The 12398-nt window shown below is 34.4% G+C and overlaps 1 protein-coding gene across 1 annotated transcript in view; it reads left to right on the plus strand.

Annotated features, from left to right (window-relative positions):
- DHX36 (DEAH-box helicase 36) overlaps nucleotides 1–11873 on the plus strand; it is a 44780-nt gene extending 32907 nt beyond the window's left edge. The window contains exons 18-25 of the mRNA XM_055411271.2: nucleotides 2140–2313; nucleotides 2459–2545; nucleotides 3474–3557; nucleotides 6090–6189; nucleotides 6284–6374; nucleotides 9024–9144; nucleotides 10742–10894; nucleotides 11197–11873. Coding sequence (XP_055267246.2) covers nucleotides 2140–2313; nucleotides 2459–2545; nucleotides 3474–3557; nucleotides 6090–6189; nucleotides 6284–6374; nucleotides 9024–9144; nucleotides 10742–10894; nucleotides 11197–11382 — 996 coding nt within the window. The 3' untranslated portion in view covers nucleotides 11383–11873. The remainder of the gene's footprint in view (nucleotides 1–2139; nucleotides 2314–2458; nucleotides 2546–3473; nucleotides 3558–6089; nucleotides 6190–6283; nucleotides 6375–9023; nucleotides 9145–10741; nucleotides 10895–11196) is intronic.
- Nucleotides 11874–12398: the final 525 nt, after the last annotated feature.

The following is a 12398-nucleotide window of genomic DNA, read 5'->3' on the forward strand; positions in this document are numbered from 1 at the left end:
CTAGTGTTTCGATGAACAAATTCCTAATTTTAATGTGAAGTATATATCAGTTTTTTCTTTATTATTACTGCTTCTTATCCTTTCATGAGTCTTTATCTACTCTGGGAGTCATGGTGATAATACTGTTTTCAGTTTTTGTTCTTCACACTTGGAAATATAATCCATGTGCAATTGATGTGTGTGTGTCTGTGTGTGTAGGTGAGGTAAGAATCAGGTTTTAGATATGTGGAATAGTTGACTGAAACAGTTAGAAAAAAGTTTATCCTTTTTCTTCTCTTCTTTGTTCTGCAGCGCTGTCATCGATCAAGTGTCTATGGGCTTGTCTTTGTAGGCTCTGCTTTATTCTATTAATGTATGTTTTTCTTGAGCTGGTATCACACTGGCTTAATTACAATATTGAGTCTTAGCCAAGCAAGAGCATGCTCTTTCCCATTGATTTAGTTATTTAATCTCTTGGTATTTCAGCATTTTCTGTGTATCATACACCTCTTTAAGAGACTGATGTCTTGATTAGTGGTATTTTTGGATTCTGTTCTAACTTCAAAATTTTGCATTTTCTTGTGTGTCTGCTATACAGAAATCAAGTTGGTTTTGCATGTTGATCTTGTTTTCATTAATGCTGTGAAACCCACTTATTCTGATAACTGTATGTAGATATTTCTGTATACAATCACATCTATAAATAATTGGAATTTTATTTATTTCCAGCTGTCATCCAGTATCCTTAGTACAATATTGTGCAGAAGTGATATGATAGTGTGCATTCTTACGTTCTTTTCTCAAAGGAAAAGCTATCAATAATTCATTGAGCATATTCTTTGAAGATTTTTTTTGTAGAAACTCAAGGAAGTATCTATTCTTAGTTTATTAGATTTTTATTATGCACGGATAATTTTATTATGTATGTTTTTATCAAATACCTTTTCTTCCTCTAATGAGATTATCCAGTTATGCTGCTTTTTATGTTTAATTTGTAATGTATTGAATTACATCAGTTTTTCAAATGTTAATCCAACTCTCATTCCTGAAAGAAACCTAACTTGCTGTGATTCAATTTGCCATTGTTTTAAGTTTCTCATGTATAAGGTTATTTAGTTTCCCTCTCTCCAGACGTCCCTGTCAAGCAGGTACCAAGATTATGCTAAACTGAGAAAACAAGCTTGAAAGTTGCTTTTTTTTTCCTAGTCTCTGAAAGAGTTTTTGTAAGATTAAGGTAATTTCTTTCATAAACTTTTAGTAGAGCTCAATATTGGCTGTGTTCCCTTTGTGTACAAGTACATCCCTGTAGTCTGTCCTACACAATCCATTAGTGTGTGCCTCTAATTCCCCTACGCCTGTAACAAACTACCAGTGGGTTGGAGGAGCAATACGAGTTTTATCTTTTGCTATTTTTGTTGTTGTTCAGATTTTGTCATTTTGAATGTATACTGGACATTGTATTTACAGAGATCTTTGTGGATAAAAACTTGGAACTTGGAGTGATAATTTCCTCCAGAGAGGATTATATTGCCTCCTCTGGGAAGAGATGCTCCAGTGCTGTTCACCTCTCTAGACTTCTTTCTTTCCCCAATTACTGGACTTGTAATTTTCGTATTTCTTTTGTAAAAGAATTTCGTAATTCTTTTGTCAGTGTCTTCAGGCAACTTTTCTAGCTGTGCTCAGCGTGATGATTGGATCACATTACCTAGGGAATCAGAGCAGAAGTCACCCCCATTTTGGAGGATTATAGACTTATCTCTTGCCCTGCTGTTGGTTTCATGTCTCCTAAAGTACTGTAATTGAGGGGCTGAGCATTATTTATTACAAGTATATGTTTTGTCTTTTGGGTTCCCCCCCCACACACAACTCTTGTACTTAGTGATTTTCTTTATCTTATTGAATGCTGGCTAATGTTATTTCTCATTTTTCTTGTAACATTTATAGTAAAGCTGAATTGTGAGTTAATTTTATTTTTGTTTGTTTAAAAAAGTTTCTAAACCTTTGCTGACCTCAAAACTAATGTTTTGATGACGAGAACTAAAGCTGAACAATATAAGGGCATTTGGACATGAGTGGCCTGTCACTTTATTTTTTTTTTTAAGCAAACTAAAATATGATGCTTTACAATGTCTGTTTTAAACGTAAACTCTTACTTTATAGAATGCTTTGGATAAACAAGAAGAATTGACACCTCTTGGAGTTCACTTGGCACGATTACCAGTTGAGCCACACATTGGGAAAATGATTCTTTTTGGAGCTCTGTTCTGTTGCTTAGACCCGGTACTCACCATTGCTGCTAGTCTCAGCTTCAAAGATCCCTTTGTGATTCCACTGGTAAGAAGTATACAAAATAAAAGGCTAGGTTTTTCTTTTTTTTTTTAACACAGGGTAGTTATTTGCTTAGATACACTTTTTATTAGAATGCCATTCTCATTTATATAACATCAGAGCAATTTAAGCTGCCTTCATCTGTTTTAAGGGAAAAGAAAAGGTCGCAGATGCAAGAAGAAAGGAATTGGCAAAGGATACTAAAAGTGACCACCTGACTGTCGTGAATGCATTTAAGGTAAAATGGACATATTTTAAATTTAAATTTTCTAAATATGTGTTATAGTTATCAGGAATCAGTTAAATCAGTGAGTGAAAATGTTAAACTTAGGTGAACATTTGAAATAAATTATACTCTTTCCAATTTTGTGATAGTGCATTATTTCATTTACCCTCTTGGAAAAAAAGGTCTGTTCTTTGTGTTTTGATAACCGAACAAGTGAACAATTTATTTTAAAACATTATTTGCTATTATTCATTAACATCTTTGTCTTATTCACCTTTATGACAGAAGGTTCTTTCCTGTTCATTAATAAACTATACCTGTATTCAGATTTAACATTTTGATAGAGGATCATAATCATGTATGAATACTCTTCAAGAAAGAGAGACATTTTCTCTTACAGCCAGGCTTTTCTGAGGATAAACATGCCTCATCCATCTTTGCAACATTTAAGTGTAATTTGGGGTACAATTTATTTTAGTTCTAGACTCAGTTTCCTGTTATGGGATTGTTTATGTATTTTTTTTGTTCCTTGGAGCTAATTCAGTATTTTTTCCCCCATCTTCCTTTTCTAACTTAAAGCAAAGCAAAACATATTTGTGAAGGTGAAAATATATAATAGCATTGACATTTGTCTAACAGGGTGTTCTTTTTTATTAGTACATCATGTGCAGAATGGTGCTATTTTATGTAAAATGAACAGTACATTATAACTTGCTCTTATTTGTATAAAGTTCTGTAAACTCAGTTTTGGTTACTTCTTAATGACTAGGATCGTGGGGAGTTCATGTTTTCGTAGTTTGTTATTTTTTAAATTATTTGGGTTTTTTTACAGAGAAAATTAAAAATCAAAAGGTAAACATTGTTGCTAAAATAAAGACAAACTAGTAAGTATTCTTTGCTTTGGGGAATAAAATTAATACTTTATTTCTTTGCTCCCGAGGGATGGGAGAAAGCTAAACAACGTGGTTTCAGATATGAAAAAGACTATTGCTGGGAATATTTTCTATCTTCAAACACATTGCAGGTAATGATGAGTGTTTTGAAGTAATTCTCATATATGTTAGATTAGGGGATATATGTATCCATTCTGTATAGTTAGCTCTATATCAAAAAGTTAAATGTGAGTTTGTCTTGTGAAGTTGAATCATACAAAATCATAGAGGAGACTTTATTAAATCAACTGCAGTGGCACAAGAAAAAGATGTAAAGCGTAATAAAATAATGGCTAAGAGAAGAAACAAGTCCAGAGTTTAGCAGGAAAACACAGAAGCTCATTTACTCTTTCTGCACCCACCCATCCTTTAGTTGCCATTTTGAGGATTTGTTCTAAAATTTTCACTGATACTCCTAAAGTCTGTTTTAAACTCAGATAGGGCTAGTATCTATTTTTAAACTTTAGATTGGTATTTTTATCCTGAACTGACTTAGTGTAGTGAGAAAACACTATTGGAGACATTTGTGAAACAGAAGAAAGTAAACAATTAAGGCAAATGCAACATCAGACACTGCACTAAACTAGAGAAGTGATCTCAAGCCTGCAGGCCTATGAACATCCACACCTTTTCGGCTATGTGGCCTGAACTCTGGTAATGGACATTTAGCAGATCTACAAAGGGGTAAAGAATCCAGAATCCAGCATATTTAATTAAACGTGCCCAAACATTAACAGAATTAAAGGGTAATGACAGTTCTGAAAGATTCTACAGCCAATGGATAAAAGATGGGAACCTGGTATATCAGCAGAAAATACAACTGTTTCATAGTTAGGAACAGTTGAAGAATGCGGTTTCAGTAAAAGATAAGAAAATAAACCAGTGAAAGGAATGAAAAGACTGCTGAGCCAAGAAGACAAATGGAAGGCCATAGCATCATAACAAAATGGGCAACCTTTTAAAACAAAATATTACCTAGAAGGAAGGCTTGAGATAATCACAGCCTGTAGATGCAGCCATGAAAGAAAAAAATAAAGCAGTAAGTAAAAAGCTCATAAACAGGAGGAGAGCATTGATCTATCATGAATGTAACAGGTGTCTCTTCATAGAAAATCCAGGAGTAACTGAATATGTATTCAGAGATATAGGTAAGAACATGTCCCTTGAGTAAAAAAAAAAAAAAATGAACTACAGTATGAAAAGATAGTTAAAGCCAAGTGTTATTTGAGAATACTATATCCTGTCAAGATATTAATTCAAGTATAAAGAAAAATGACAGACATTTAAGAAAGCACTTGAAATAGACACTCATGAACTGACCTTGAAAAACTTACTGAGAGTAAAATGCTGCATATTAAGAGGTGAATCAAAAAGAATTTAGGAATGGAGAATACATGCTGAATATACATTGAAATTATTTAAATATGGAAAAATGCCAAATGGTATTGAGAATTATGGATATAGGAGAAAAAAAACAGTATTGTCCTGAAAATATAAAATAATGGTGATAGGAATCAGGAGGTGGCCTGGCGATTCAGTTGTAAGAGAAATTAGGTAGGAAAACTAAAGTTACACAATTCGTAGAAAGGATATATATTTAAAAATGACTTGGGACTTCCCTGTCTGTCCAGTGGTTAAGACTCTAGAGCTCCCAATGCAGGGGACCCAGGTTCAATCCTTGGTCAGGGAATTAGACCCCATATGACATAACAGCAAGACCCTGCATGCCACAACTAAGAACTGGCACAGCCAAATAAATAATTTTTTAAAAAATGACTATATTTCATAATTTATTTTAAGCTCACAGGCCTTCTTTATTAAATATCTCTTATGATTATAAAAATATTAGTCATCTAATTCAGTTTCATTTCTGTTTAATTGCCTTAAATTGAACTAAGATTAAATTCTTTTATTAAAATGGCTTCTGTACTGTTATCGCAGTTAAGATGGCATTTTTGTCCAATTCTGATGAGTATCTGCAATATTGTTTTATTTAATGATTAGGGAAGTCTTTTATACTTTCCTATATTATTTGAATGCTTTTTATAACAAAGCATGTATTATTTTACTCATGGTCATTTTCTTAAAAACAGGAAACAGGCCTTAAGATTTTGAACCAGGATGTAATGGTAGTTAGTTCTCAGTAGTATATACGTGAATGTTATTTTACTGTATGGTTTTCTGTATTTTTTTTCCCCCAAAATATGGGGTGGAGAGCAATTTTGAAAATTAGTCTTTTTGCCAAATAAAGTAATTATTAAACATCAGTTGTTACTCCCTGCAGCAGGCAAGCCTTTTCTATAGAAGATCGGATGATAAATATTTTCAACTTAATATCCACATGGTTTCCTGGCAGCTGCTCATCTTTGCCATTGTAATGCAAAAGCAGCCAAAGATAATATGTAGACAAGTGGGTGTGGCTTCATTTCAATAAAACCTTGTTGACAGAACAGATTTTTATAAATTTGTAGTTAACTATCCCTTGCTGCAAAACATCACATTTTTGCAAGAGTATTTTATAAAGCAGGGAAAGTTCACCATGAAATTTATGAGTGCACACTTTATAACCCCTATAGATGTGTGTGAAAGGTATTCTAGTTCTATTTGTTACCGTTGCTCCCTAGATGCTGCATAACATGAAAGGACAGTTTGCTGAGCATCTTCTTGGAGCTGGATTTGTAAGCAGCAGAAATCCTCAAGATCCAGAATCGAATATAAATTCAGGTACAACAGGAAATACAATGTAAATAACTTGCTGCTGTTGTCGGTTGTGTCAGTAGTTTACTTTTTTTTTCCTCTACCTTCCCACCCCGAATAGATAATGAGAAGATAATTAAAGCTGTCATCTGTGCTGGTTTATATCCCAAAGTTGCTAAAATCCGACTAAATTTGGGTAAAAAAAGAAAAATGTAAGCATTGAAGATTATTATCATTACTTGTAGTTCTCTCAGACTTTTTGAAATCATCTACTACAACATGGCTTGTATTGTATATCTCTTCTTACTTGTAATAGGACCCTATTCTTTACTTTGGCTATTTAAGGGAAGGCAAACTGTTTACGGTAGATACCACTGTCCCTCACTGCACATCCCAAAATCTGTTCCTTTGTCACCCAGTATTCACAAAGAATATTAGTAATGTAATATTACATTATGGTGTAAATGTGCTTCCCTGGTGGCTCAGATGGTAAAGAATCCTCCTGCAATGTGGGAGACCTGGGTTTGACCCCTGGGTTGGGAAAATTCCTGTAAGAGGGCATGGCAACCCACTCCAGTATTCTTGCCTGGAGAATCCCCATGCACAGAGGAGCCTGGTGGGCTACAATGGGGTCACAAAGAATCAGACACAGCTGAATGACTAAGCACATAAATATGAGAACAGTAAGCCAGCTGTTAAAAAGCAGTGCCTCAGTGGAACTTGCTTTGGAGTAGATTATGTTTCAGGATTTTTTTTTCCCCCCTCTTTTATGAAACAGATAATCTTGTACTTTAGCTCTTTGGATGAAATTGTGGGTTTTTTTTTTTTTTTTTACCTATTTTGAGAAATAAAGTATAGCTTTAAATATAGGTCCAAATAGTGTCAGCCTCAATAGTAATTGGAGACAACAATGAGGCATATTTTTGCCCAGTAAGCTAACTCATTCTAGTGAAGAAAAAAGAGAAACTGAAAGTCACATATGACTTGTAGTATGTGAATTGGTGCCAGACTTTTGGAAGACACTTTAGAATTGGGTGTCAGCAGTCATTAAAATAGTCACTGGCTCAGTGGTTTAATATGTTCTAGGAAGTCATTCCAAATGTTTTTTGCAAAGTATATTGTAAGCAGCATAGATGTCTAGTAGCAGTGAGAAAATTATGGTTTTATAAGACCATATTGTATGGCATTTCTGTTAGGTGTAAAAAAAAAATCATTGTATATTGACATAAAATATTTAGGTGAAAGAGTTGGTTGTTCTATACACATGAAAAAATATAGACCTCAAAGATAGCCTAAAGTGCAGTCATTGTTCTAGTGCAGTGGTTCTCAGCATGGGTAATTTTTCCTTCCCAGGGACATTTGACAATTTTTGCAGAAGTTGTGGTTTTATAACAGGAGACGTATGTGTTACTGGCTCTAGTACATAGAGGGCAGGGAATGCTGTTAAGCATTCCACAATGCACAAGACAGTCCCCATAACAAGGAATTAAGTACTTAAGAATGCAGATGTTGAGAAATCTGTAATGTTGTACCTGAGAATAGGGTAACATGGATGTTAATCATTGTGATTGGATTATTCACATATTAAGTGATCTGAGTAGTTTTTGACTTCAGTAATTTTTCAAATTCTTCTTCATCTATATCCCTAAAATGTACAGGTAGCTTAAATGTTTGTAATACATTTTGTTTATTCCTCTGCCATCCTGGGAAGACTTTATGAAGAAAATGTATCAGTAATTCTCTTTGGATTGATGCTTTGTTTTGTAAATGTGCAGGGGTCAGCACATTTTGGCATACTGGCTGAAAAACATCTTTGTGTAAATTTTTGTTGGAACACAGCCATGCCTATTCTCTGCCTGCTTACTAGCTACATTAGCAGAGTTGAGTAGTTGGAACAGAATGCCCCCAAAGCCTAAAATACTTTGTCTCTGGTCCCATATAGAAAAAGTTTGCCAAATCCTGCTGCTCCAGTGATGTAGGGTTGCAGGATGACATTGGTTAAATTGACTGTGCCGTGAGGAAAAATAATTGATTTTATTCTAAATAATGGCTCATGACTATGATTGATGATTTTATGGATCCCTAAAACCATGAAAAAGATTCCCTCAAAAACAGAAGAAGGATTAATGGGTTAACCCTTTAAATGTAATTACCAATGATTATATAACTATACTATCTCATATCTCCCTGTTGAATAATATTAACTAAAGACTCCTACAAATTGAGGTGAAATCTTTAACTATCAAAGGAAAGACCCCCTAAGAATGGAGAGATTGTACTGGAGCTGTGTATGTTTATTCCATGTATTCCTGTTTTGAAATGGGGCTGGAGGTTCAGTGAATGTGAGGCCAATTAAAACATATTTTAGAATAGGTTTTTAAAAATCAGAACTACGTTTTAAATAAAATTCTCCGTTTTTTAATTTTACTTGTCTGGGTGTGTAACCTGTGGATTTTTTTTTTAATTGATCATTTCAGTTATTCCGTAAATTGAGGGCGCTTTATCAGTATCATGATTTACAGTAAAATGTACAGACTATTCTCTAGGCCTGATTCACTTAGAATTCTCTCAGGTTCTTATTTCATTCTTTGTCTTTTAATGGTGTATATATTAACATAATTAGGGAATATTTTGTCACTTTTCTAATATGTTGAGTAATTATACCTATAAGAGAATTTGTTTTATGATTTAGAGTGTTCATTTTTATCTGATACTTTTCCATGTCTTATTAAAATAATTCTGTTTCCTTAAATATAAGTTTGGAAATATATAATGTAGAAATAATCTAAACTCATCTGTGATTTGGAGTCCTCCAGAGTGTTGTTTGTTTTTTTTTAACTACTTTTTAACTTTTTTTAAAGGGTGAAAGTTTACACAAAAACTGATGGAGTAGTTGCTATTCATCCTAAATCTGTTAATGTGGAGCAAACAGACTTTCACTACAACTGGCTTATCTATCACCTGAAGATGAGGACAAGTAGCGTAAGTGAATGTGTAAAATAGCCATAGATCTGAATAATAGTCTTACTGTGTTTTTAAAATTGTTTACTTTTCATAATTACAAACAAAACTTGTTTTCTTTAAAATGTTTTTTTTATTGGCGGATAATTGCTTTACAGTGTTTGGTGGTCTCTGCCAAACATCAGCGTAAATGAGCTGTAATAATGTATATATATCTTCCACCCATTCCATCCCTCTCGGGCATCACAGTGCACCAGGCTGGACTCCCTATGTTATATAGCAGCTTCCCGCTGCTGCTGCTAAGTCGCTTCAGTCATGTCCGACTCTGTGCGACCCCATAGACAGAAGCCCACCAGGTTTCCCTGTCTCTGGGAGTCTCCAGGCAAGAACACTGGAGTGGGTTGCCATTTCCTTCTCCAGTATGTGAAAGTGAAGTCGCTCAGTCGTGTCCGACTCTTAGTGACCCCATGGACTGCAACCTACCAGGCTCCTCCATCCATGGGATTTTCCAGGCAAGAGTACTGGAGTGGGGTGCTATTGCCTTCTCTGAGCTTCCCGCTAGTTACCTGGTTTATACTTGGTAGTGTATATATGTCAGTGCTACTTTCTCAATTTGTCCTAGCCTCTCTTTCCTCCACTGTGTCCATGAGTCTCTTCTCTACATCTGCATCGCCATTTCTTCTCTCTAAATAGGTTCATCAGTACTATTTTTTAGATTCCATGTATGTGCGTTAATATATGATATTTGTTTTTCTCTTTTTGACTTACTTCATTCTGTGTAACAGGCTGTAGGTTCATCCACTTACCACAGTGACTCAGATTCATTCCTTATTATGACTGAGTCTTCCTCCATTATATGTATGTACCACAACTTCTTTATCCACTCATCTGTGGATGGACATCTAGGTTGCTTTGTCCTAGCTATTGTGAACAGTGCTGCAGTGAACATTGGGGTACATGTGTCTTTTTGAATTGTGGTTTTCTCAGGTTATATGCCCAGTAGTGGGATTGCTGGGTCATCTGGTAGTTTTATTCTCCTAAAAAAAATTTTTTTTTCTGGTAAGACTCACAATGTCCTCAAGCAAATAACCTGTACTTTTAATGTGTGCAGATCTGTTGTGATGGATCTTTCTATTTTAATTAATAGAAGGTTATTTGATTTTCAAAATTTTCTTTCAGAGCCTGTTTTTCAAGAAATACTGACATTTTATGGTATATAGGAGTTCACAGTGTATGAAGAATTTTATTGACTTGTCAGTATAACTTATAAATACTGGTCAGAATATTAAGTGGGAATTTTGTTAATATATAAATAAAAAGAACTTCAGCTACATTATTGTTTTGGTTTTATCACTTAGAAAAATACTTTGTTTCCAGAATAGTGCTATTGATTGAATCAAAAGTATAAAACTACTTTGTTGTCTGAAGTAATGAAAAATGACTTGTTTAAAATTTTATATTTTTTAAATTAGTCTGTAATTACACTGACAGGATGATAATAATAATACCTGTTTTAGAAGTAAAACACTAATTGATACTAGTGATTTTACTGGATTAATGTGACAATAATCCTTTCCGACTCCTTAACTGTATTAACTTGCCTTAATTTTCATTATAGATTTACTTGTATGACTGCACAGAAGTTTCCCCATACTGTCTCTTGTTCTTTGGAGGTGATATATCCATCCAGAAAGATAATGATCAGGAAACTATTGCTGTAGATGAGTGGATAATCTTTCAGTCTCCAGCAAGAATTGCCCATCTTGTTAAGGTGACTGACTTTACATGATTGTCTTTGATTCTGCATGCAAGTTAGTATACAGTCTTGTGTTTTTGTTTATCCAAGTATTGTACATGTTACATTAAATATTTCTTGCTTTATTTCAACAGACAAAATTGTGTTGAGAAATCGATTTATAGTTTTTCTGAATTGTTTTTTGAGATAGTTACAGAGCAACCATTCTGAATGGCTAATAGCTTATGAAATTTCTTGTACCAGATCAAGTCACTATTATTTATTACACTGATAGTACATCTGCCTTTGTTGAACGTGTATACTTTTTCCAACTTCAGGAATTAAGAAAGGAACTAGATATCCTTCTGCAAGAGAAGATTGAAAGTCCCCATCCTGTAGACTGGAAGGACACTAAATCAAGAGACTGTGCAGTACTCTCAGCTATTATAGACTTGATCACAACACAAGAAAAAGCAACTCCCAGAAACTTGCCACCACGTTTCCAGGATGGATATTACAGCTGACAGGTTTTCTCTGGTGCCCTGAAAAGCCAATTTTACAGCCATCTTCCATCACGGTTTAACTTTGGGCCAGATGCCAAACCCTAGGACATGAATAATTTTAATGTGTAAGGTAGAAACCTTCAGTAGGTAGTAAAGACTTAATGTGCATGAATTAACAGTTGTCTGTAGCTACTATAAATACACCATAAAAAAACATTAAGTTCTCTGATCATACATTCTTATTGTGGTCATGTCCACATTTTGAGAATATTCCTCTTATGTACTTTGAATGTTGTACCACTTGGGGAAGTCCTTTGTTATGAAATATTAATCTTTCTGCCCATAATGACCGAGTATAGAATCAGTACAATTAGAATGATTAGGCAAAAGCAGTGTCAAATAGGAATTTCAGCACATCCACATTTTTTCTAATGAAACTTCTGTCAGAAGTAAATTAATTTGTTGTAATAAAAAGTCCAGTATTTAATAAAATGTACAGTGTGTAAATCTCAGCTAGCTTTTTGGCTTGGTTTCTGCATCTCCACCTGTCCCTTGGTTTGTTTGATTTTTTTTATCTTTTCAGAATATATTTGTATCCTTTTTATATCACCCTGTGCAGCGTAATGTAGCAATAGAGAGCATGGGTCTAGAGCCTGACCATTTAAGTTCAAATTTTAGCACTATCACTTACCAAAGATCTTAGGCAAATTACTTGGCTTCTCTCTGTTCCCGTTTTATCTGTAAAATACAGGTTAACAGTTGTGAGAATTAAATAGCTTGTTATATGTGAAGTGCATAGCCTAGTGTCTGGCACGTATTGGGTTCTCACTAAATGGTAGTTACGTACTCACTGAATGGTAGTAGTTACTTGTCCGTGAAATATTTTTTGTTAATAATGATCCATTAGGTTACACTTTTTCTCCTCGTGCTCTGATTACTCTTTTATACTCTCAGCCAGTGGTAGCTAGTCTGACATGTACTGTGCAGCCCTGTCAGATTTAGACAAATACAAATACTGTTATTTGTCAAACAGCCTT

Source organism: Moschus berezovskii, chromosome 1 (genome assembly GCF_049115385.1).
Source record: "Moschus berezovskii isolate FMDL1 chromosome 1, NW_MosBer_1.0, whole genome shotgun sequence".
NCBI classification, from domain to species: Eukaryota; Metazoa; Chordata; class Mammalia; order Artiodactyla; family Moschidae; genus Moschus; species Moschus berezovskii.